The sequence below is a fragment of the Apodemus sylvaticus genome, chromosome 19, assembly GCF_947179515.1.
Source record: "Apodemus sylvaticus chromosome 19, mApoSyl1.1, whole genome shotgun sequence".
Taxonomy (NCBI): Eukaryota; Metazoa; Chordata; class Mammalia; order Rodentia; family Muridae; genus Apodemus; species Apodemus sylvaticus.
Genome location: NC_067490.1, coordinates 42,720,870 through 42,746,722, shown reverse-complemented (window position 1 = coordinate 42,746,722; position 25,853 = coordinate 42,720,870). Strand labels below are relative to the sequence as shown.

The window sequence follows — 25,853 nt, the reverse complement described above, 5'->3', positions numbered from 1 at the left end:
GAGCTTCTCAGTGTCTTGCTGGCTAAACATGAGGATTTTAGATACTTCTCTGTTGTGATAAAATGCCCTGACAAAGGAACCGTATGCGAGGAACTGCTGTGATCATAAAAAGAGAAGGAGGCTATTAAGATACGTTCTATGGTGGTGTGGGGGAAGGGGGTGCCTCCGTGGGCCCATGCAGAGGCATCCCTTCTGTTGGGGTTTTGTCTAAGCTCCACCCCACACCTACCTGGAAATAGCCAGGCATGCCCCGCCCCAGAGATCTGGCCCACTATAAAAGGGGCTACTTGCTCCTCCTCTCTCTCTTTGCTCTCTGCTCTCCCACACTCTCTCACCTCTCTGTCCCTGGGGCTCTTCCCCCCTCCATGTGGTCATGGCCGGCCTCCACTCTCTCTATTCTCTCTCTCTCTACCTCTCTCTACCACTAACTCCCATCCCCTACTCTGAATAAACTCTATCCCATACTACGCCTGTGTGTGTGTGTGGTCCCTCAGGGGCAGAGGTGCCCAGGCAAGGGCCCGCCTGGAACCTTCCCCCACGCCGCCTAGCCACACTCCCCTAACCCCCTATACTCCCCCTCCCCTTTTAAGCCCTTTCACCTTCTCCCTGAGGGACCACACACAAGGAATAGAGTTTATTTAGGGCACGGGGAGGGGAGTTAAGAGACTAGTAGAGGCAGAGGAAGACAGAAGGAAAGAGTAGAGAAGTAGAGGCTGGCCATGACCATGTGGAGGGAGGGGAGAGGAGAGAAGAGCCCGAAAGGACAAGAGAGATGGGAGGGGCAAGCAGCCCCTTTTATAGTGGGTCAGACCTACCTACCTACCTGGCTGTTGCCAGGTAACTGTGGCGGAGGGCTTAGACAGAATCCTAGAAGGGCCTCTTTTGAGGCAGCTGGGTCACATCACATCTGCAGCCAGGAATTATAGTGCTGGATGCCAGTTCTCTGCTGCAGGATATTTGATGACACCGTGAACCCCAAGATAGTGTTATTCACTGAGCAACCCTGTTTCTAGTTGGAGTGTGGCTCAACCTCAGCACACCCTTTTAATCACTCTGTCTGGAATACAGATGCAATCTTAGTATGCACCTTTAATCTCAAACGATGAAGCTTGGTTTGTCAAAGGAAGCGTTTGAAAGTGATGTCTAATTGAGTGGCAGACAAAGTGACGAATCAGAGAAAGATTTGTCAGAATAGGATACGCCCAACTCTCAAAAAGAGAAAGGTGACTTAAAAGAGAGAGAGAGCAGCAGAGAGAGAGCAAAGAGAGAGGGGGCAGTTTTACTGAGACAGGTTGCAAAGAGAAAATAAGCTAGAGACAGGTGAAGACAGAATGAGTCAGAGAATGAGAAGGAACCGGATTAGAACAGGTTGCCAGAGTTGGTATGAAGCCAAGCAGAGCAATTCGGCCAGAGCCTGAAAGAGAAGCCAGTTCCAGTCAGTCAGCTGGAGAGGAGTTTGAGCCAGAACAGCTGAGTTGAACCAGCCAGCCGGAGATCAGAAAGAACTAAACAGGGGTGAGCTTCCTCAGCAGTAAGTCTCAGAGGCTGAGAACCTGGTAGGCCTACATTAGATTGTACAGAAGTTAGAAGCTTCCAGGTGTTGTGCTTGCTCGAAGGTCCTGTCTGCTCGCTGCGTTGTGGCTGCTCGCTGCTCGCTGTGCCCACACGCGCGCACCACGGGCACCGTGCTGCCGGGACGCGGTGGAACCGTGAGCCGCAATGAGACAGCTAAGCCAGATAGTTCTGCGTGGGGCTTTATTTAAGATAGGGAAGGGGTAGCGGGCGGGAAGGAAGGGGAGAAGAGAAAGAGAGAGGAAAAGAGCGCTGCCCAGTTATATACCGGGGGTGACATAATTACAGGTAAAGGTGGGCTATGGAATTCTGGGTAAACGGCAGCTGTTGCCTTGGCAACAGACCTATACATTGCTTGTATGGCCTCACAAGCTTTGCAGGCCTCGGGTACCTACACCAGGACTAGGCCTAGACTAGCAGACTGAGGCATAGACAGTTACTTCAGAAGAATAAAAGTTACATTTACAGTTCTTTTCTCTGTTTCTCCTTGTTTATTCAGTCTAGGACCCCACCCATGGAATGGGCCTTCCTACCTCCGGTTAACCTGGGTAATCGGCACCAGCACCGCCATGCCTGAGGTAGCATGAAAAGCAGGGGATGCTAGTTCCTCCTAGGCCGACAGGCAAATCAGCCATCACAGTCTGTGGGCACCTTTGAGCACAAGGCTCTTAAAGGAGACAAATGTGTTTCTCTCTGGAACTAATCTGCACCACCACACCTTTGAGCCTGAGTAGTGGGGTGGCCCCAGGAGGTTCCTGAAGGGCGGCCTCGCCAGCCCCTCTCTCCTTAGGATGCTTTCTCCCTCTATGGGTAGGCAGGACCACCAGGGGCCGACCAGAATGTCTGCAGGATTCCTCTTTCCTTCTGAGCGCTAAGGGACTGGCCCCATTCCAGTCTTCCCAGATTGAGAGATGGAAGTGACCCCAGCTCACGGGCACCCCAGCAGAGTGAGCAAAGGCAGGGAAACAGTTCTGCCTCACTCTCCTCTTGGTCCGGGGTCCTAGACAGCATCTTTCTGCCCTTTCTTCCTTCCCCCCCCTTCATTTCCCAGTGAGTACGTCTCTAACAAAGTGGTTCTCAACCTAGGGAATGCAAGCCCTTGGGGGGCTCTAAAGAACTTTTCACAGGGGTCACCTAAGACCATTGGAAAACATAGATATTCACATTATGATTTATAACAGTAACCAAAAGGCAGTTGCAACGTACTAATGAAAATAATTTTATGGTTGGGAGTTTACCACACCATGTGGAACTGTCATGAAGGGTCAAAAGCCTTAGGAAGGTTGAGAACCACTGTTCTAATGGCATGGGTAGGGAAGGTGTTGGGGTTGCAGACCAGGGCTCCTTACCTGCACATGTGCATCACACACACACACACACACACACACACACACACACACACGCATGTGCACACACACAGGCGCACACACACACAGGCACACTCACATGCACACACATGCATACGCATGCGCAGGCACACACACACGCGTGCGCGCACACACACTTGAGCACACACACTCAGGCACGCACGCACGCGCACGCACACACACACACACACACACACACGCACTCACGCACATGCACACACACACACACTCAGGCGTGCACGCACACACAGACACACACTCGAGCATACACACACACATGAGCGTGCACACACACACACACACACACGCATGCACACGCGCACACACACACACACACACACACACGCGCACACACTCAGGTGCCCTTCTCTCCCCTTGCTGGTTCTGTTGCTGCTTCCCAGCCCAGCCCTGAGCCAGGCTTCTTGACATAAAGGAGTGCCACTGGGTCCCAGACGAGTCCCAACCCTTCTCAGGCACTGTCTGTGGAACTCCAAACCCTCACTGCTGCCCTGCCTGAAAAAAAGGGTAGACTCACAGCCACGAGGCATGAACGTCATGAACGCAAGCTTGTGCCCTGGACTGTACCCTGGTGTCCTCAACTAGTCCTGTGCCAGAGAAATATGGAGAACGCCATGTTGTTGTTGTTACTTTGTACTGTTTCATTTGGGTTTCCCAGAATCCATTTCTACCATCACAAGTAGTTATAAGCTTAATGGTATATAATCTTACCTTCTGTGTGGCTTCTATTGCCTTTCTGAGAAGTTCAGTTGACATAGGCCACTCTAGGAGGCCCCTGCTTGGAGATTACCAGCAACCGTCTGTAATGGGATCCGCTGCCCTCTACTGGTGTGTCTGAAGACAGTTGCAGTATACTCACATATATAAAATAAATAAATCTTTTTTTAAAAAAATGTTGGGCTCTACTTTTAAAACAAGAAAGAAATCTGGTATAGTTCTTTTAAAGTTAGCTATAATTAAATATTTTGTTCACAGAAGGCCAAAACCAATGTTTTGATGTAAATCTGAAATCTAATTCTGTTTAAAATTTTTTAAAGATTTTCTTAATATGGTATCTGCTCTTAATGGTATCTGCTTGTAAAGCATTTTTTATTTAATTATTGTCTATTTAATTATTGAGACCGATCTCACTATGTAGCCATGGCTAGCATGGAACTCCCTTATGTAGACCAGGACAGTACTGAAGTTACAGAAAATCTGTCAGCTTCTGACTGCTGGAATTAAAGGCATGTGCTACCACACCTGGCCAAGTTTTTATAATTTTTGTATAGATTTCCTTGTGTTTTTAACTATGTGTCTGCCCACATGTCTGTGTGGGGCATACACCTAAGTGCCTATTAGATGCCAGAAGCAGGCATTGATCCCCTGCAGCTGAAGTTATACTCTGTTGTGAGCCTGTGTGTACTAGGAACTGACTTCAGGTCCTCTGGCAAGAATAGTAAATACTCTTAACCAATACACCATCTCCCCAGCCCGTAAAGCCTTTTAAATGACCACTTTAAAGTCTTGTTAGGTAAGTGGATCTCTGAGTTAGAGGCCAGCCTGGTCTACAAAGTTCCAGGACAGCCAGGGATACCCAAGGAAACCCTGTCTTAAAAAAAAACCAAAACTAAAAAAATACAGGACCAAAAAACTCTAGTCAGGTAAATAACTTACTTTAGATGGTGACGGTATATTTAGTGCTATATTTGCCTAAAACTGTGTGTGCATCTGAAAGCTAAAGATGCCATGTGTCTAAGCTTTATCTAGTTTTTATTCAAAAGTAAAAATGAAAGCCACTAGCTCCTGTTCAAGACTGCTGACACCAATCTAGGTATTCAACAACCAAACTTTCGGGGCAAAGACAAGAATATAAGATTCTAAGAAGGTTTTCAGTATTGTTGTCTATTCTCCCCCAGTTTGGCCAGTCCTGTAGGGAAAATGGGAGGCCCCTAAAAGGCTCACAGAACTTTATAAAATCACCCATCCTTTTGATCAGAGAGCCTATAGAGACCTCAGAAGACAGTCTGAAGAGGAGCTCTCACCAGTGTTTCCAAAGGGACCAAGACCCTGACTGATCTGTCCCCACAGGTAGTACAACTGGTAGAAGAAAGGACTAAAGTAGCAGAGAGACTCCTTGTAAGTCCCTAAAGGTCACCCCCAAGGCTACCGCTTGGCCAGGTATGAAAATCCCCAGAGTGTGAGAGAGGCTTGCTAGTGCTCCCTGCTCTCCCTTTCCCGGACTCAGTGGGTGCTTTCTAGGCATTTATTTCTAGGGAGCCATTGGCACTCTGCTCTCCTGAAGGATAGCATTTTATCCGTGGGCACAGTCTCACTCTATTGCACATCCATTGTCACACATTCTAGCTCCCAATTTCCAGTATCACCAAAGCACCTCTATCTTGGGGTATAGGAGTCTACCATATTCACAATGTCACTCCTGCTGTAATAAGTAAGGGACTGAATCAGTTCTGAATGAAATAAGTCTTGCCCATGGGTCTGACAGCAAGCACTCTAGGATAAACTTAGCTATTCTGGAAATCCCCAGTCCTCCTGTGTCCCCTCATCCTACCCCCACTCCTGCAAAACTCACAGCTCTCTAAAAACATGGCCACCTCCCAACAATAGTGCATACACCTATAATCCCAGTACTTGGGAGGTAGAGACAGGAGGACCAGGAGTTCAAGAACTACAAGGTTAGTGAGTTCAAGGCCACCCTGTACTACATGAAACTGTCTTGAGAAAACAAGGCAAAACAAAACCCAGCCATCGTAGCATCCTCCATACAAGCCTGAACGACCTCCCTTGGTATACCAACCAGAATTGCATTAGGCACTGGCTAGCTTTAGGTTACCTCTTAGCAAGGCGGAGTCTTGCTGGTACCAAAGTTTCAGGAGAGGGGAGTTGCATCCACCAAGACTTCAGGATTATAGAGGCTGATATTCGTGAAGTACAGCCATGCCTTGAGCTCAGCCAGGGCTCTCATCTCCACTACATCTGGTTTAGTATGAAGAGTTTTAAACTGCGGGTCTGGAGAGGCTGCTTGGAGAGTGCTGAGACTGCTATGCAGAGGCAAGCTCTTAGATTGAGTCCCCAGTGGCCACGGAAGAAGTTGGGAGTGATGGTGGAATCTCAATGCTGATGGGTAGAAACAAGACAATCCCCACAGCTTGCGGGCCAGCTAGCCTCGCCTAAATGATCCCAGAGAGGGGCTCATGAAACAAAAAATGAAACAAAACAAAATAAGCTTTTAAGGAACCAAGTATGCATGCACACACACATATTTACACATGCACACTCACACATGCTTACACATGTGCATATGCATGCTTACACATGTACACACGTGCTTATACATGCTTACACATGCACACACATGCTTATACATGCACACATGCTTGCACATGTACACACATGCACACACAGGCTTACACATACACACACATGCTTACACACACACACACACACACACACATGCTTACACATGGATTCCCCTCACCAAAAATCTATATATGGAGGTAGAGATACAGCTCCATGGGGCACAGCCCTGAGTTCATCACCAGCACCAGAAAATGGAAAAGAAAGAAGAAATAACAGTTTTCTCCAGTTTTCTCCTTAGTTCTTATCTGCTTTTGGTCTCTGGTCATCTTGCGGGGGGGGGGGGGGGGGGGTCTTTTTTTTTTGTTTTGTTTTTTGGATTTGTTTTTTTTTTTTTCGAGACAGGGTTTCTCTGTATAGCCCTGGCTGTCCTGAAACTCACTCTGTAGACCAGGCTGGCCTCGAACTCAGAAATCTGCCTGCCTCTGCCTCCCAGAGTGCTGGGATTAAAGGCGTGCGTCACTGCCCGGCTTTTAATTTTTTTGGGGGAAGGGTGGGTTTCTTAACACAACAGTTCGTTTCTTCTGTAATCTGGGAAGTCCACACCCAGTGCAGCAGCAGGGATGCCAGCCCCCACTGTCAGACCGAGGACGTGAACTGCTGAGACAATCCAGTTGTCATCACTGTATATCCCCCACTACAGTGACCTAGTCTTAATTGTCAAAGAATGGTGGCCCTGATGAGTATTTTATTTACTCCAGAAGCCTCAGTTCAAAGGTAGTTAGTGCCTGTAAACCTTCACTGCGGGGCCTGATGCAGTGTACAGGAAGTTAGAAACTCACAAGGCAGATTTTTAAAAAAAAAGGTTTATTTTTTTATTATTTTAAAAAATCTTGGGCTGGAGAGATGGCTCAGCAGTTAAGAATGCAGATTGCTCTTTTGAAGGTCCTGAGTTCAATTCCCAGGAACCACATGGTGACTCGCAGTCATCCATAATGAGATCTGATGCCCTCTTCTGGTGTGTCTGAAGGCAGCTACAGTATATTCACATATAATAATAAAATACGTCTTTAAAAAAAAACTTGTCTTGTGTGTGTGTGTGTGTGTGTGTGTGTGCACTCGCGCAGGTGCCAGTGGAGACCAGAGGAGTTGGATTCCCCGTGAAGTCCGAGTTACTGGTCATGTGAGCCACCCAATGTGGTTTCCAGAATCAAACTCTGGACCTCTGCAGGAGTTGCTGACCCATCTCTCCCTCCTGGGAGGCAGCTTTCAAGCACTAGAATGTGGAATCTCTAAGCTGCTGGCTGACCTTCCGTGGTGGGTTAAAAATGAACCAGCGCTGGCCTGTGGGGGGGATGACAAGGCCCCGCAAGCTGCCTGGATTCATCACAGGTTAAAGATAAAGCCAGCTTTGAGTTTTCGCTCTGAACACAGAACTGGTCCAGTGATAACCGTAAACCAGTCAGCAGCTCCTTAACCCAGAGCTAACAAGACTAACAGGTGACCGCGGGTGATAAACACAGTCAGTTCACTCCTTTCCGGCTTCACAACTCAAAGGTAAACCTCTGACCCGAAAAGTTGGCAGACAGCGCTGACTCCCTTCTGTCTTAGACAAAGCCTGAGTTCTCTTAGCTGCACAAGGAACTCTTAGCTCTGATTACAAAGTTAGACCAAAAAAGTCAAAGGTACAACAGTTCCTCTCTGGTTGGCCCAAAGTACAGAGAATTGCTTCTCTGCCTGATAAACATGACGCCCGGGGGTTGGGGAGCAACATCATGCCCCCACCAGGAAAACTACAAGGAAGACCACACAAGATGCCCCATAACTTTGATCCCAGAACTCAGGAAATAGAAGCACATGAATCTCACATGAGTTCAAGACCAGCTTGGACTACATGATGCGTTCCAGGACAGCCAGGGCTGCATAGCAAGACCGTGTAGAAACAACAGTAACAAAAACAAAAACTACAACAAACATCAGCGTCAGGTGTCTGGTTCTTCCTGTTTTACTGTCCACTTGTCCTTGTTTCTCCAAGGTGCACCATTTTTGTTTGTTTTGTGTATTTTCTCCAAGATACATCTTGAGTCTTTATTATTACAACTATTGTTGTAATAGTTATTATTACAACTATTGTTGTAATAGTTAATATTACAACAATAAACTATATGCAATAAGAATAATTACTGGAAGCCGGAGGGTGGTGGTGGCGGTGGTGCACGCCTGTAATCCCAACACTCTGGGAGACAGAGGCAGGTGGATTTCTCAGTTCTGGGCCAGCCTGGTCTACAGAGTGAATTCTGGTAGTGTCTTGAAAAAACCAAAAATCCAAAAAACAAACAAACAAGAAGGAATAATTATGGAATAATTATAGAAACTATCATGTAAGAGTTACATTCACAGTGTCTAGTCCATTTGTAAATGACAGCTTGGGAGAAAATATTCTATTATCTGTTCTATCTTGGTGAGTTCAGAGTTCTGTACTTAAATCATTTTCTATCATATTGCCAATCTAAAAACATCTTATACTTAAAAATATTTTCTTAAATCCTAAACAGCTTAAGCTTTTATTGTGAGACTATAACTATCTAGTCTTCAACCCCATCAGGGACTTGAGAAGGAATAAATGCGTCTTGAGTATGAGAAGTGTAGAGCAAGCAGCTCCCAAAATTATGGAAATAGCGTAGATAGCTTGTTACCTAGACAGTCCCACAAATTTCTCTATGATGCTGAAGCATCTCTCTTCAGCATTCTGGCCCAGAATATCTGACAGACATTTAGTGAAGCAGGAATTATGGAGGACCAGCCTACCTTGTCTTTGCAGAGCTCAAGTCATCTTCCTTGTGACTCATGATCCGGTTTGGACAGCATTCTGTCTGTAGCTGAGACAGGGGCAGTTTTGTGCCCGGTGGCTAGTTTGCCACATTTGAAGTAAACCCCATACGGAGGTTCTTCAATGTTCATTATCTTCCTTGAATTAGAATGGGGGCTCTTCCAGGAGCAGATCTGTCTCATTGCCCCCTCCAAACAAAACAAAATAAAACAAACAAACAAAAAAAAAAAACAAAATATAAAACCCTATACTTATAAAACCCCTTAAAATGACATATTCCGTAGATCTCTGAGATTTTTGAAGACCATCTGTCTAACTTCTATGCTGTGTGGTGGTGCACACATGTGGAGGTCAGGGGACACTTGTCAAGAGTTTATCTCCTTCCGCCATAGGTTCTGGGGACCAAACTCAGGTCATCAGCCTTACATGGAACATGCCTTCATACACTGAGCCATCTTGCCAGTTCCTAAGGCAAGGTTCACATGGCTCAGGTCGGCCTCAGACTCCCTATGTAGCCAGCAATGATGGTCTTGTATTTCTGATCTCTCTCCTCTCTCTCAGTGCTTACACTGCCAAGGCCAAGAAGGGTACGCTTGGCTTCAGGAAAGATCCAATAAAATGTGGCTTTAAGCTTGGTATGGAGGTTGTACACACCCAGGCAGCGAAGATGACCTCAGCAGCAGGAGGTTGATGTAGAAGGATTGCCATGAGTTTGGCACCAGCCTGAGCTACAGAGTACATTTCAGGCTAGCCTGGGCTACAAAATGAGACCCCTTTTCTTTCTTTATTCTTCCTTCCTTCCATTCTTCCTTTTTTTTTTAAGATCTGGGTTTCTTTCTTTCTTTTCTTTCTTTTTTTTGTTTTTTTTTTGGGGGGGTTGGTTTTTTCAAGACAGGGTTTCTCTGTGTAGCTCTGGCTGTCCTGTAACTCACTCTGTAGACCAGGCTGGCCTTGAACTCAGAAATCCACCTGCCTCTGCCTCCCAGGTGCTGCCACCACCACCCGGCTACTTTTCTTTCTTCCTTCCTTCCTTCCTTCCTTCCTTCCTTCCTTTCTTTCTTTCTTTCTTTCTTTCTTTCTTTCTTTCTTTCTTTCTTTCTTTCTTTTGTCCTTCCTTCGTTCCTTCTTTCCTTCCTTCCTTCCTTCCTTCCTTCCTTCCTTTCCTCCTTTCTTTCTAAATCTGTTTTGGTCTCCCCAACCCCAGGTGACATAACCCAACAAAAATTCACATTTCTGGCCCTCTCCAGTTACTCACTTCCCTACCAGTTCCCTGGAATTGGCGTGAGTGTGTGTAGCTGAGACCCCAGCCAATGAGTTAGTATTTTTCAGTCTGAGGTAGAGAGCCCAGGCCCCTGAGCGCGCTGGACAAGCAGTCAAGCACTGAGCTACAGCCCCAAGTGCAGATTTTGCTCATGGGCTACTGTGTCATTATCCACAGCGGGGATTTGCTGACCACTCTTGGCCGAGTCGTTAGCCATAATCCTCTCGGCTGCACGGGGCTAGAGTGGATTCTGTGTCAGGTTGAGGGCTGAGATGCTGTGGGTTGAGGGTGTGAAAGCAGACCCACGAGGTTCAGCCATATTGATTGCTTGAATGTGGTCAACGGCAGATTTAGAAGCTCAGATGTTGACGGACAGGACCAGGAGTTTGGGAAGTCGTGTAAGGTGGGGCCTGACCATGGCTTCTTTGCTCCCAGATAACCTGAAGGGGAGACTCTAGTTCCCTCCCCCCCCAACCCTTGCAGAAGAGAGTGTTGGATCCCTCAGAGCCGGAGCCGCGGGTAGGTTGTGAACTGCCCAATGTGGGTACTGGAAACTGAACTCAAGTCCCGTGGAAAAAATCAGCAAGCGCTCTGAATTTCTGAGTCATTTCTCCAACCCTGAGAGCCTCTTGACTGGACTGTTCTGAGGCTGTGCTTTGAGCGTTCTCTTCCTCGCGGTGCCAGTGCGTCCGGAGTGAGCGCTCAGATGCGGGAGATACTGAATGAGCATCCAGGAAAGCCTCAGGTCTTCCAGGCAACCATGTTCCCTCCTCCTCCCCCGGGGAACTGCAGGGTCCCTGATTGCTGAGCAAGGTCTATTTCTGCCAAACGATCTTCTTAGGGGCCGTGCACGGTGGGTGTCGTTGTCGGCACCACGTGCACAGTCCAAAGTGTAACTTCCCAAGGTCCTGACTCAGGACTGTCCGTGGGGGAGGAGGCACTGGGAGGAATCGTCTTCTGGTCAGAAGGAACAGGGAATCAGAGCTCCAGGGACCCTGCCAAAGAGCTGGATTGCACCAACCCCCCTTTGTCTGGAGCCACCAAGCTAGAGTCGGAAATGGAGTCCCGTGGGTCCGAGGCCACGGCTGTTGAGCGGTACCTCCTCCAGGCTGAGACCCCGGGGAAGAAGGGGCTCCAGGCCGTGCCGAGTGGCCAAGTGGGAAGAACGCTGCGCTGGTTCACCACTGTGGTTCTGAACGCTGCTTTCCTGGGGATGGTGAGAGCGGAGGCTGTAGCTGCCTGCACATTATGTGGCCTTTATACAACATTATAGAAACTGCCTGGGTCGCGGGAGAATGGGTACAATTTTAATCAAACGTGAAATTGATGGGTCTGATGTTTTCCAACTGCAGCAAACCTTACTCGGTTTCTGTATGAAGGAGAGAGAAGAAGGCTGTGCTGGTGTATACTAATGTCCTTCACTGTCCCAGGTGGTTAGACAGAAACGTGCCTAAGAGTTCTTCCTTGGGCCCTGACCAGATCCAGCTAGCAACATAATTTCGCAGCTGCAAAGTAGGCCCCAAGTAGGAAGTGACGTTTCCCAGGTCGCAGAGTCGGTTAGGTTGGTAAAGCCAGGAAGCTGTCTCTCTCTATGATAATCCTACTTAAATTGAGCGCCCCCCCCCCCATCCTTAAATGGTTTTCTTGAAGCAAAGTGCAAAGCAAGAAGTGGCTTTTATCAGCCACTTAGACTCCTTTTCAATCCACTGTTGGTGATGGCCTTCCGTGGTCCTTTGGTAACTGTGACCCTGGAGAGATGAAAGTGGGTTGCCTGTGGAGTGATTTCGGGTAACTACGAATCTCAGGGAGGGAGTTGGGTTTTGATGAGGGAGAGGTGGAAGATCTGGGTCAGTCCCTCTGTGGGCCAGGTCTTGTAAGTTCTCTAGTCCTTAGTTCTGGCTGGCTTCTGCCCAGGTAAGGGGCTCTCCTTGCATTAGAGGGGACAGCGGTGCAATTAGAACCAGGCATTCTTGAAATATTGATGAATTAGAAAACACTTCTTCAGGGGCCCAAGGAATTGCCTCTGCAAGACAGTGGTTAACCTTCTGGTCTCGTTACTCCTATTGAAAAGCAAAGGTTGCATTTGTTGATTTTTAACAGTTTCTTTGCACAAACAAATGAACTGGCCAGGGCCTGGGCCAGAGAAGGCTAAGAAAACTATCTGAAGTATGGGTAGGCAGTGCCTATAGGCCCAGAGAGCGTATGGAGATAAGATGATTGCGTACAAGTCACTCGCCTGCTTTGGACATCTCGGGCTGCATCCATCTGGGATGGACTCAGTACTTGGTCAGTCAGCAGCTTGTCCAAGGATACCCTTTTTAAGCTCTTGTTGGAGTACTCTGGTAGGTTACGATAGTCTACACGCAGAAGCGGCTGTAGGCTGATTTACCAATCCCACTTTCCTTTTGGGTCAGCCTGTCAGTTTGACATGAGTACCAACAGCACGTTCTGCGAAAGACAGCCGTGGTCAGTTTGGTCTGGTCACAGAATTCATAATGGACAATAACAGATTGGTCAGGTAATTCTTTACCCCTTCAAAGGATGAGCGCATAGAGACATCTGTGACTCAAGGGAACCCAGCGGGAATAGGAGACATTATGACAGTTATCAGGTAGAGCACACTCTTTTATAACACGCTTCTGCGGGGACCCAACCAGATAAAAAGCAAACAAGCCGGCACTCACATAAGGAGATCAACAGGGTTAGAGTGCAAGACCCCAGGGCCTTTGTCTAGACCACTGGCTCTCAACCTTCCCCGTGCTGCGACCCTGGAATACAGTTCCACATGTTAAACCGACCCCTAGCCATACAATTATTCCATTGTTACTTCATAATTGTAATCTTGCTACTGTCACGGATTGTATTATAAATACCCGAGATGCAGGATATCTGATATAGGACCCTGAGAAAGGATTATGACTCATAGGTCGAGAAACACTGGTCTAGGGCAGAATAGCAAGAAAGACCATTAGTTGGCTCTGAAGTTGACTAATTTAAAGAGTTATTTATTTTTGTAGTTAGCCTGGCAACAGAAGCTGGAAGAGCCTGGAGAGCCACTAACCACAAGTCTTTGAAAGCTTTGAGGTAGCCGGGCCTGCCCTCTGCCATCCCTGACGCTTGCAGACTACCTGATTGCTGCTCCTGTGAACTCTCCCGTGAGGAGTTTCCTTATCCAGTGTTAGTGTTGTGGGAAAGCACAGAATCATCAATCGCGTGTATAGGAACGCGCCTGTGAATACGGGTGTCCCGGAAGCCAGTTATGCGATGCCCAACCTGGCTACTGGGAACGGAACTGAGGCCCTATGGAGGATAAATACAAGTCCTGAATCGTTGAGCAGTCTCCCCAGCCCCCAAAGAGGAGCTCTGAAGTGAAATTTTGTTCCAGTCCGTATGTGAATGTTCTCCCACTTCAGAGAGTGGCTCCACGTTTCAGAACCCGTGCGAGTTTTTTACCCATTACAAAATCAGAATCTTCCCCAAGTTACGAGTAGCCTTATGTTCCATATAGCTACCACCCCACTGCTGCAAAACGAATACACAGAAACTCTATTAGAACCTTTCTTCAGTGGAGACTAACATTTTTATCAATATCAAAAGTGGGCACTCATTTTGAGTATTGACTTCTTTGACTATGAAAACTTCCAGAAAAGTAATTCAGGAAGCAGAAGTCTGCAATTTCAATAAAGGCCCTTGAGGTGGAAAATATCGCCACCTAGTGGCAGGCAAGCAGACATCAGTTAAATTCATTCCCCTCTAAGGAAACATGCACCTATTAAGGTCTGGTCCGAAGCTTCCTGTGGATCACGCTGCAGGGGTATAGCATCTCACTTAATGGCACTGAGGGTGACTTAATGTGACACCACTCAAGTGTTTGGTTTTACCCATAATAATCGCTAGGTCTTGTGCGTACAACGCCTGGATGCACAATCCACGTTTAATGGTCGTGATTAGTTAGTAAATTGGACAGCATTTCCAGTGAGTGCATCACAGAGTGCAGCAGGGATCTCCAGAACCTCAAGGAGAGTTTTCCACTCTGCGGTTCTAGTCAACTTGCTATAGATGTTCAGCGGCGTTGGCAATAGCTCTGGTTTATGGCTTTTCCCTGTGTTCTCCTGCAAGCAGAAGGGAGGAATTATAGACGTGCGCGCGCGCGCGTGTGTGTGTTTGTGTGTGTGTGTGTGCGCGCGCGCGCGCGCGTGCGTGTGTGTGTGTGCGTGTGCACGTGTGTATGCGTGTGCGTGTGTTTGCGTGTGTGTGCGCGTGTGTATGCGTGTGTGCGTGTGCGCCAGTGTTCGTGCGTGTAGAAAGCTAACACCCTTCAAAATGTCAGGGGAATCACAGCCTATGTTCTTGGGAACGTTGTCTGCCTGTGAGACCAGTGAAAATGTTCTTTGGATTAATGCACGGAAGCTTTGCCTGCTGGATCATGTCAGTTTCGGTGGCTGTGAGGACTCAGATGCCATCGCCCGGGCTGCAGCAGTGGCAGTTCAGAAGGGCTCCCCGGTGGGAGTGGATACATTGCCACCTCTTAGAAGTGCTTGTGACTGAGGCCGTCCAGGCAATTCAGGAGCTGGGCTCCCTGCTGCCTTCGGGTTTGCGCCTCCTCACTTAGGTGTTACACAAGTTGTGTGATGAAGGACTTGAGAGACACTGTGGCCAGGAACCCTGCTGGGAAACACGACTTCTAATTTAACTGCAGCTCCTGTTGCAGCGTCAGTCTTTCTGCGTGGGGCACCCTCCGATCACCCAGAAAGTGGGCACTTCGGGTGAAATGTGAAAGAGAACCGTCCGTCCGTGTCCGACCCAGCCAGCAGCTAAAGTCACAGGATTTGGAGCCTTATTGTCTTAACTAAAGTGATGGATGGGGCGGGGACGCAAACGCAGCTTAGAAGCCCTTCACAGGGAAAATATGCATCCGCTATTGTTTCGTTACAGTTCGGGTCTCCCCGCCCCGCCCCGAGGCGGTGTATCTTAGAGGGCAGAGGTTTTAATGCTGGAAGCTTTGAGGACTGAGCAAACACCAGGGGTTATTCAAGTTCCCCATGTGGCCGCGCTTAGCAAGGGATTTACATCCTTTGAAGTTCAGGTCCTTAGGACCCCATACTAAATAGGTTCTGATAGGTAATCGGACTTGGGCCAATTCCTGAAGTTCTTTCAAATTGCATAGCTTAGTAATTTCACCACTGACTAACTTAGCCTGAGAATCTGCCAAGTCACTTCCTTAGTACTTACTTCTTACTGTGCTTTGACGCTGGGTTAAACATCAGCTTGATGCTTATGAGCCGCTGGGGTGGGAATTCCTACGCGGGCCAGGGGAACTTGATAGTCCTTTCCACGGTTGTCCTTTCAGACTAAACAATTAACTGCAAACGGCAAGACTTAAGGTGACCGTGGTTAATGATCAGAGGAGAGTTCCGTACAGTATTAGCGCATTTGGCAAGGAAAGTTGTTTGTGTCTGCTGCATGCCAGTTTTATGAGGGGAGTCTTGCTATGTCGCCCATGCTGACCACAACTCCTGGTCTCAATCCAGTTCCCCGAGCTGGCCGCTTGATTAGCTAGGACTATGGGGAGGGCTGCTGGGCCTGACTCTTACATATAGGACTTAAAAATAACAGAGGGCTGGAGTGTAGGATGGCTGAACACAGGGCTTCCTGGAAGGCACTGTGCCAACTGAATTGCACCCCAGCTCTGTAATGTCCCATCTATTCGATTTTGTCTTGTGCATTTCCTCTTCTCGTCTTCCCTAATAAAATAAAGCATCTTCGCGTCATCCATGGATATTACATACTGGGAATCTTTTTTATTTGTTTGTTTATTTATTTATTTATGGTATATGAGTACACTGTGGTCATCTTCAGACACACCAAAAGAGGCCATCGGACTCCATTACAGACAGTTGTGAGCCACCATGTGGTTGCTGGGAATTGAACTCAGGAACTCTGGAAGAACAGCCAGTGCTCTTAACCACTGAGCCATCTCTTTAGCCCCCCCCCCCTCTCTCTTTCCTTTTCTTATTTCTAGTAGTTTTAGCTTTGTGCATTACATATATATATATATATATATATATATATATATATATATATATATATATATATATTGGTTTTTTTGAGACAGGGTTTCTCTGTGTAGCCCTGGCTGTCCTGGGACTCACTCTGTAGACCAGGCTAGCCTCGAACTCAGAAATCCGCCTGTCTCTGCCTCCCAAGTGCTGGAATTAAAGGCGTGCACCACCACTGCCTGGCCATTACTTATAATTTAACATTTATTTACCTTCATCTTCAGTGCAAAGCACTGATTTGAAAACATTGGACTCTTTCCCATTGTACCTCGCAAGTCAAGTTCATCTAAGTGAAGATGTCACCATTCTAGCTAGCTACTATATAGTTCAAAGATGTCTTAACAAATTTAACTTATTCCTGTCCCAGCCCCACATGTTCTGGGCCCTTTGTCATCTTCCCCTGGAGGAATCCATTCCAAAAGCGTCCTCTAGGGGGCAGTCCTGTGAGGTATCCCTGCCTCACAGAGGACTCCATAGAGCTCAAATCAAGACAACCTGCAAGTGACCTCAGCTGCTGTGCAAGATCATTGGGCACACGGGACTCTGGCTGGTACATTTGTATGCCCATTTGATGTCACGGCCGTCACTGGAAGTCTCTTTAGCACTGCACATCTGAGGGCAAACATTTGGTAAAATGATATTTAAGGGGCTGGAGAGAGAGGTCGTGGGTTATGAGCACCTGCTGCTCTTGCGAGGGCCCAGATTTGCTTCTTAGCCCCACATCAGCGGGCTCCAGTGACTCCCGTGCCAGGATACCCCACACCCTCTTCTGACCCCTGGGTACGTGTGAGTGCGCGCACACACACTCAGGCACCCACACACATACATAACACAAATATCATAAACGCTTTTTATTTGAGCAAAGGAGGAGTCTTCAGTCGGGCGGCTTCTGGAGTTGTTGGAAGGAGACAACCCTACCCAACAGTGGGGGAGAGGAGGCTTTGTAGACAGAAAAAGGAAGTGATGTAGGGAAGTAGCTGCGACTGGCCCAGCTTACGTTTTGCCTTGTTTAAACACAGCCTACACACTGCGCAGCCAGTGAACCTGGCCATGTGTTACGGGAAACGCACTCAGAAGGTTACAGTGTGTCGGCAGGTTGGGTTAGAGGTCCACACGGACTGAGGGAGCTGCAGAACGAACTTACTTTGAACCATAAACTGTCATTCTTTAACATTTTCGTGTTAGAGTCATGCTGTACCTAGTGTGTGTAACCTGTTGCAAGGAAGGGTGACATTCTGTGCCTCTGATGACTGAGGGCTTCTTTGAAAGAACGTCTAGATTTGAGTATGTACTCCATATATGTAGAACCCCCATCTGCACTAGAAGTAGTTCTGTTCTTTGTTTTGTTTTGTTTTGTTTTGTTTTGTTTTGTTTTGTTGAGACAGGGTTTCTCTGTGTAGCCCTGGCTGTCCTGGAACTCACTCTGTAGACCAGGCTGGCCTTGAACTCAGAAATCTGCCTGCCTCTGCCTCCCCAGTGCTGGGATTACAGGCGTGTGCCACCACTCCCGGCTGTTCAGTTCTAATAATATAAAAATTAGAACAATCTGATATTTAGAACTTTGATATGTAAATTATTATATTGGTACTTATATTTGTAAATACTATACTAACAATTTATTTCAAATATAAGATTAATGGTACATCTTATAAATTTATTATTATTATTATTATTACTATTACTATTACTACTACTACTACTCCTGGTGAGATGATTCAGTGGTTTAAGATGTAGGCCATCTGACCTAATGGCCCTGAATTTGATCCTCAGAAGCCACCTGGTGGAAAGAGAGAGCTGGCTCACACAGTTGTCCCCTGATCTAGACGTTTACACAATGGCACTCACATGTGCACATACTAAATAAATGGAAAAATTAAAACAACTATTAATCTGTTGTGCTAGCCACTGAACTCGGACTCGTGCATGCTAGACAAGCACTCACACCCCCAGCTCCATGGTAGCTTTTAATACAGAGAGAGCAACCTTTTAAGGTATTGTCAAACAGGAAACATTGCTAGATAAAGCCACAGAATTAAAGAGCTTTTCTGAAAAACTGACAGGCTTGGAACAAAGAAGCAGCAACAGGAGCTGCAGTGTAACTTTACTATTACTGAATATTCCTTCCTTGCTGCGGGCCTTAAAGTCACTCACTGCCTTGTAACCACACCCCACTAATTTTTTTTTACAACTATAAATTTAATTAGATAAATATTGCTTTATAAGTAAGAGCTTTTGGCTTTGTAAATCGCAGGGAGTGAGCGCTGCTGTGCTGGGACCGACACTTCCGGACCTGGCAAGAAACGTGAACCGGAACATCAGCAGCCTTTCCGAAATCTTCGTGGGCCGCGCCCTCGGCTACTTGTGCGGCTCTGTGGCTGGCGGGGTGCTCTTCGACTGCATGAATCATTTTCTGCTTTTGGGTAAGCCAACAGTGATTTTCATTCCTCTGTTTCTGTTACTAAGTTTGCAATTTGTCTCTAAATACCAAGTAGTATATTTAGCATATTTAGCAGATTGTCCGGAGACATGGACAAAGGTATTACTATGTTTTGCTGTCTCCCGCAACAACTGCTTTGCCAGAGTCGCATGTCCCGTGTCAGTGACAGGGAATTATTATGGAGCTGTTTGCAAACCGTGTTAGCAATCCCGTGCCTTGTCAGCCTTCACCGAAGCTTAAGCTCTATTCCAGACGCGTATTGCCCGCCCCCCACCCCCACCCCAAGTTGTGCTTCTCCGAGGCCTCAGGATTCCTAGAGCTGTAAAGGAGGTAAGAAACTTGTGCTCGTGGATTGGACACGAAGGGGCGCAGAAGGTTGATGGCTACCGCAGGTCAGGTCGCGTTTTTATCTGCGTCCTCCCATCAACTTCCAGCCCAGGCTTCACTACCATCCTAGAAGCGGATGGGAAAGCCTGTTGTTCCTGTTGAATAAATGAGTGAACTCTCTTATCTCCACAGTGGACTGAAACAATCCATATAAGGATTATGTAAATGTAAGGTTTGGTTGGTGGAGATTTCTGTTACACAGTTGTACTACCACCGATCTGAACGCCAGTCCAGAAACTGTATGCCTTGATTTCTCCTCCCAAGTGCACAAACTAGCTTATTGAAAGTTTTACTATAAACTGCTACACAAATCCCTCTTTCTTTTTGGACATTTTGTTATTCCATATATAAACATCCTTTTTCGTTTTTGGGTTTTTAAGTTTTGTTTGTTTTGACTCTGTGTGTGTGTGTGTGCGTGTGTGTGTGTAGTGTAGTGTATTCATATTCACATGTGTGTTCAGATATGTGTGCATGGGCATGGAGACCACAGGTATGTTCCTTGACCCCCTTCTGCTTTGTGGACTGAAGTAAGCCCTCTCACTGAGCCCACAGTTCGCTGATTGACTAATCTAGCCAGCCAGCCAGCTCTGGGAAGCCTCCTAAACGCTGGGATTACAAGGGGCCACCATGGCCACCCAGCTTTTAGGTGGATCCTGGAGATTGGAATTCTGGTCCTCACACACGCTTGGCTCGTGTTCAGCCCCTGAGCCAGCCCTCTAACTATACCCCCTCCATTCAGATGATTATTTCCAATGGTTAAGATACGTTTAATTAATTACAGATTGGGGGACAACTTTCTCCCTCCGCATGTGGGTTCCCAGGCTCTAACCCAGGTCATCAGGCTGGGCAGCACTGAGACATCTTGCTGGGCCTCCTTGGTTCTGAAACGTAAAACATTTAAGTAAATAGGTTTTTTTTTACCTCTTTTGTTATAAACCATGGCTTAATGGAATAATTTATAGTTCAATTCTGACAGGGATAATATTATATTCATTTCATAACCTTTAAAATTTTATAATCCATCAAGATTATACAAGGGCATGGGTACCCGCAGAAGGTACAACTCTTACCTTCACAAAGTTACCCACTTTTAAGTAGATCCTGTTTGCATTTGGAGGAGTTGTTATTATGTTGACTCTAGACTGCAGGAATACTGATCTTGACAGCTGACTTTCAACTGTGTTTTCTCAGGGCTGTCCAATCTGCTCACCGCGGCCAGCCTCTACCTCACTCCGTTCTGTAAAACAGCTGCCGTACTGACTGCCATGATGTCTGTTACTGGTGTCTCATTTGGTGTTCTAGATACAGGTTAGTGAATCGCTCAGGGTCGGATCTGAGACTGGGGCATGCTCCTGCTGAGAGGAGAAGGTATTAAACGGTTCCCCGTGATGGACATGAAATGACAGGGAACTATGGGTCTTGTCATAGAGCCTGTGACTCAGAACCACCCTGCTCTCAGCTGTTCTTCGTGTAAATTAGGGCATCAGTTTTCTAAGTATCCTATGACAAATGATCTTAGAGATTCTATCCCAGGAGAGATTATGGGCTGTGCAGTCAGGATCCAAAAAGGGAAAGCCAAGAGACAGTGTTTCCTGTTATGCTCTTTGCGTTTATTTATTTTTGTTCTTTGCTTTCTGATGTCTTTGAAACTTACAGGGGTAGGAGATGTGACTCCCAAAGATCCTAGAGCCCACTGGTCATCTAGCCTAGCCAAATGGCAAGCTTTCAGATCAGTGAGAGACGTTGTCTCATGACAATAAGGCAGGGAATGAGAGAAGACCCTGCCATCATCCTCTGGCACCTGTGTGTGCACACAAGTCTGTGCATGTCCACACACTCATTTACCCCACCCCCTGACAAAAACCTATTAAATGACATATGTGATACTGGTGTACTTCCAAATTCCAACCTTCCATCCATTCTGTCTCTGTCTAATGTTGTCTTACAGATGTGGAACTATTCCATTCTTTAGACTTTATTTGGTTCAGTCAGTAGAACACGAGACTCTTAATCTCAGGGCCATGGGTTCAAGACCCACGTTGGGCGCCACTTACTGTCAGGATCCAGCCCAGACACAGGATTGGAGTTCTCAACTGGAAGCAGGAATATCTGGAAGGCACATAATAAATATACACAAACTACTTTTTTTGGGTACAAGCTGACAGGCAAGTTTTCAAGGCTTAAAGATTCTCCTCTCTCATTTTCTGCTCTTTCTCTTGCTCACTGGACGCTTGAGGCTGCACACACTGCATTCTCGTGAGCACTCTGATTTTCTTGAACTCCCACACTCCATGCACACCTCTGTGCACTCCCCCTTCACTCTCACACACATCTCATACACACCACATTCGCTCTCCTTTCGCTCTCTCTCACACACACACACACTCTCCGTAGACACCTTGCACTCTCTCCCCACTCTCTCCTCCCTCACTCTTCACAAGCTCTTCTCATGCTCCCCACATTCGCTCTCTTTCTTACTCTTCACGTGTTCACTACTCGCTCTCCAGCCTTTCTCTTGCCCCAGTCTTTTATTGATTCCTCCAAAAGCAGATAGAAAAAAAAAAGACATTGTATAATCATTGCCAAATCAAATTCAAAATAATAACCATGCCCCACAAAGAATCAAGAATTGTAATTGTTCCCAAAAGTTTCAAGCTTTCCCTATTCCTATGCCTAGAGCCAAAATAATAACAATTGTAAACTTATTATCACTTAACTTTAACTTAGTATATCAGAGCTCAGAGCTCCAAGGTCAGCTACATGCATTTTCCTGTGAAGCTCATGATAAATGACATGGGCAAAACTGCCAGGCAGTGGCCAGAAAGAATCAAGTTAACCCTTAACTCTGTAGTTCCCCTAGATTTCTGCTTCTACACATTGCACACAACAACGCTCCTAAGAGTCCCAGTGATTTGACTTAGTTTTACTAATGTAAGATTTAACATATTCTATACTTGCTTATCCAGGATCCACTCTTAAATGTTGTACAAAACTTATTTCATAACTTCAATAGTTTTTTTTCCCTTTCTTGGGGTCCCAATGTTGGCTTTATTTCATTTTCTAATAATTTCAATCAAATGTTCTTTGCAAGTCAAGCATTAATCTGGAACTACCATTTGTGCAGTTATTACATTGTTTCTAAGATGAGAGCGCACAACATGCACCTGGGTCATTAGCACTGTGCTGTGCTGTGCCCCATGTCCAATTTTTAATTGTTTAAGAATCATTACATCAAGAAACATCTAGTTTCACAGAATTCACCAGAGCAGAAGGAGAAAGAAGAAAGTCACATATAATAGAATAGTTATGCACACCAAGGCCAACTGAGCAGTCACACACAAATGAAAAGTATACAACCATTGTCCAGGGCTAAGGTTAGGAGAAATGGGAACAACCGTTGTTTACAAAAAGCTGCCGTGGGCTACTGAGATGTCTCCATCCCAGACTGCTGCAGGCAGTCCCTGTCATTGTATGCTGTCCCCAGCAGAAATGAATTTTTAAAATCAATCATTTAAAAAATGAGATAGGCATGGGCTTTAAGTTTTAGACTTCTCTTCTTGTAGGTCCTCTGATAGAATTAAGGGCAGAGTCTGAAATATGCATTATTTCCTATAATAGGCACACCAGGGCCAGGAATCTGAATGGGTATGCTGCATCTGTTTTAAGTATAAATTAATATTATTTTTATTATTGCAAATACAAAAGGGTTGATAACGTGTCTGAACTGTATGTATACATATGTGTATGTATATTATTGTCTTAGTCATGGTTTTACTGCTGTGAACAGACACCATGACCATGGCAACTCTTATAAGGACAACATTTAATTAGGGCTGGCTTACAGGTTCAGAGGTTCAGTCCGTTATCATCAAGGCAAGAACATAGCAGCATCCAGGCAGACATGGTGCAGGAGGAACAGAGAGTTCTACATCTGCATCTGAAGATTACTAGCAGAATACTGACTTTCAGGCAGCTAGGATGAGAGTCTTATAGCCCATACCCACGATGACACACCTACTCTGACAGTGCCACTCCCTGGGCTGAGGAGTTATATTTACACACACACACACACACACACACACAAATAACTGAATCAAGTAAAATTTCCTAGGGGATTGTCAGCATATTTTATAAAAAAGCCTTTACTAACATGTCAAATTGGATGTCATGTAAGTATGAGACGGTGTGTGTAGAGATCCTACATCACAGAGTTGAATCAGGTGCAATATTTGATACTTTAGAAAGAACATTTGTCATGTATTAGATAAGTTACTATATTTAACTTAAATCATTTCCTTTGTTGGTAGGTGGGAACGTCCTCATCTTGGATCTTTGGGGGGACAAAGGAGCCCCCCATATGCAGGCCTTGCACTTCAGTTTTGCCTTGGGTGCCTTCCTGGCTCCCCTGCTGGCTAAATTGGCCTGGGGCACCACAGCATCTGCTCAGAACTACACAGAGCTCCAATTTGACCGTTCAGCCTTGAACCAATCCTTTGACGCTACCTCAGACTCTGTGTTCGCGGTACCCGAGGACATGAATTTGCTGTGGGCGTATGCTTCCATCGGCACCTATGTCTTAGTCGTTTCTGTCTTTATGTTTGCTCCATTCTTTAAGAAAAGCTCAAAGCAGAAAAAGTCCTCAGCATCTGCTCAGGGAGCTCGAAGGGCTAAATATCACAGGGCCCTGCTCTGCCTCCTCTTCCTGTTCTTCTTCTTCTATGTGGGAGCTGAGGTGACCTACGGTTCTTTTGTGTTCTCCTTCGCCACCACCCACGTTGGCATGGAAGAGAGCGAGGCAGCTGGCTTGAACTCCATCTTCTGGGGAACCTTTGCAGCCTGCAGGGGCCTGGCCATCATCTTTGCGACATTCCTACAGCCTGGAACCATGATTGTGCTGAGCAACATTGGCAGCCTGGTCGCAACTTTCTTTCTGGTTCTTTTTGACAAGAACCCTCTCTGTCTCTGGATCTCGACTTCCGTGTATGGAGCCTCAATGGCGACCACGTTTCCCAGCGGCATCTCCTGGATTGAGCAGTACACCACCTTAACTGGGAAATCCGCAGCGTTTATTTTGGTTGGCGCTGCCCTGGGACTAATGGCGACTCCGGCACTATCTGGGATTCTTCAAGGACACTACCCAGATCTCCCAGTAATTCTGTACACTTGTCTGGGCTCAGCAGTATTAACAACTGCTCTATTCCCTGTGATGTATAAGGTAGCCACCTCACCTCTGGATCAAAAGCAGGAGAAAAACATCAACAGTGAAGGCCAGAAAATTTTACTTTCTAGCTCTAGGCTAATCAAGGAAGCTAAATGAATGCAGAAGGTGGAAAGGGGTGTGTGTGTGTGTGTCTGTGTGGTGTGTGCACATGTACACAATGGATTGTACACTGGTTAAAATGAAGAATGGGACATTCTCTAACAGAAATACAATAGAAATGCCTTTATATAACCCATAGCCACGGTCTCCAAGCTACCCTTCTGAGATGCTCTGCAGCCTGTGTCCTCTCCAGCTGACAGAGAACATGCAGTCGTGAGCCACCGGGTCTCTTGGGACTCCTTACAGTGCCCTTATTGAAGTTATCTTCCAACCCATGATTCTAGACGAGTATTTTTTTTTTTAGAAAAGTATTTCTAAAATAAAATCCATGACTTCTATAGTGCCTGTAAGACAGCTCAGAGAAGTTAATGCAACTGCCAGCCCGTTCTTCATTTCAATGAAGTGAGACACAAAACAGAAATAGCTTTGAGAATGCTCTCCTGGCCTGGAGAGGTGGCTCAGCAGTTAAGAGCACTGACTGCTCTTCCAGAGGTCCTGAGTTCAATTCCCAGCAGCCACATGGTGGCTCACAACCATCTGTAATGAGATCTGATGCCCTCTTCTGGTGTGTCTGAAGACAGCTACAGTGTACTCATATACATAAAATAAATAAATAATGAATAAATAAATCTTTTAAAAAAGAGAATATGCTCCTTTTGTGAACCTGGATCCGTGTATGAATCCATCTAACACGTTTAATAATATACTCTGGTTCTAATTATTTTGAGAAGTGTGATTTTTAAAGCCATATTTCATCGATTCTAACTATAAAATTGTGATACTCCTTATAATAGGTGATTGTTCAACATTGCAGCAAGGCTAACCAACAGTTCCCTCCATCTTCATATATAAAATGTTGACTCATGATTTGATCTAAGAAAACATCACTATTTACTGTACTTAGATAATGAAGACACCTAGCTCAACATTACTTTTCTATTTTCTTTGGTGTATAGCACTGGGTTTCCTAAGAGCTGGCAAGCAGGAGACTAGATAGCACCTTCTCAGGCCCTCGGCCACTCCAGAGCTTGGGTTTGTGCTTCGTTGTTTCCGGGTTTGATTCTCACTGGATTTGAGCAGTAGTTACGCCATAAATGTTGTAAGTGTTTGACCATCTTACTTTTATCTTTTCTCATGTCTGTGTGTGCGTGCATATGTGTCTGCATGTTCCCGTGTGTGCAGGGGCCTAGGGAAGCCAGAGGTCTACATGGGGAGTTGATTACTCTTCACCTTCTTCATCAAGGCACTGCCTGAAGTGACAAGCTCTCTGACACTTCTGCCTGGCTAGCCACCATGTCCCAGGGA

The 25,853-nt window shown here is 46.3% G+C and overlaps 2 protein-coding genes across 2 annotated transcripts in view; both read left to right on the top strand.

Annotated features, from left to right (window-relative positions):
• LOC127669397 (sodium-dependent glucose transporter 1C-like) overlaps positions 1-25,853 on the top strand; it is a 120,416-nt gene that overhangs the window by 15,837 nt on the left and 78,726 nt on the right. The window lies entirely within an intron of this gene.
• On the top strand, positions 11,403-24,545 carry LOC127669396 (sodium-dependent glucose transporter 1). The gene is made up of 4 exons (XM_052163232.1): positions 11,403-11,561; positions 18,656-18,824; positions 20,420-20,536; positions 23,536-24,545. Exons 1-4 carry the CDS (start codon positions 11,403-11,405, stop codon positions 24,543-24,545), a joined length of 1,455 nt encoding a protein of 484 aa, XP_052019192.1.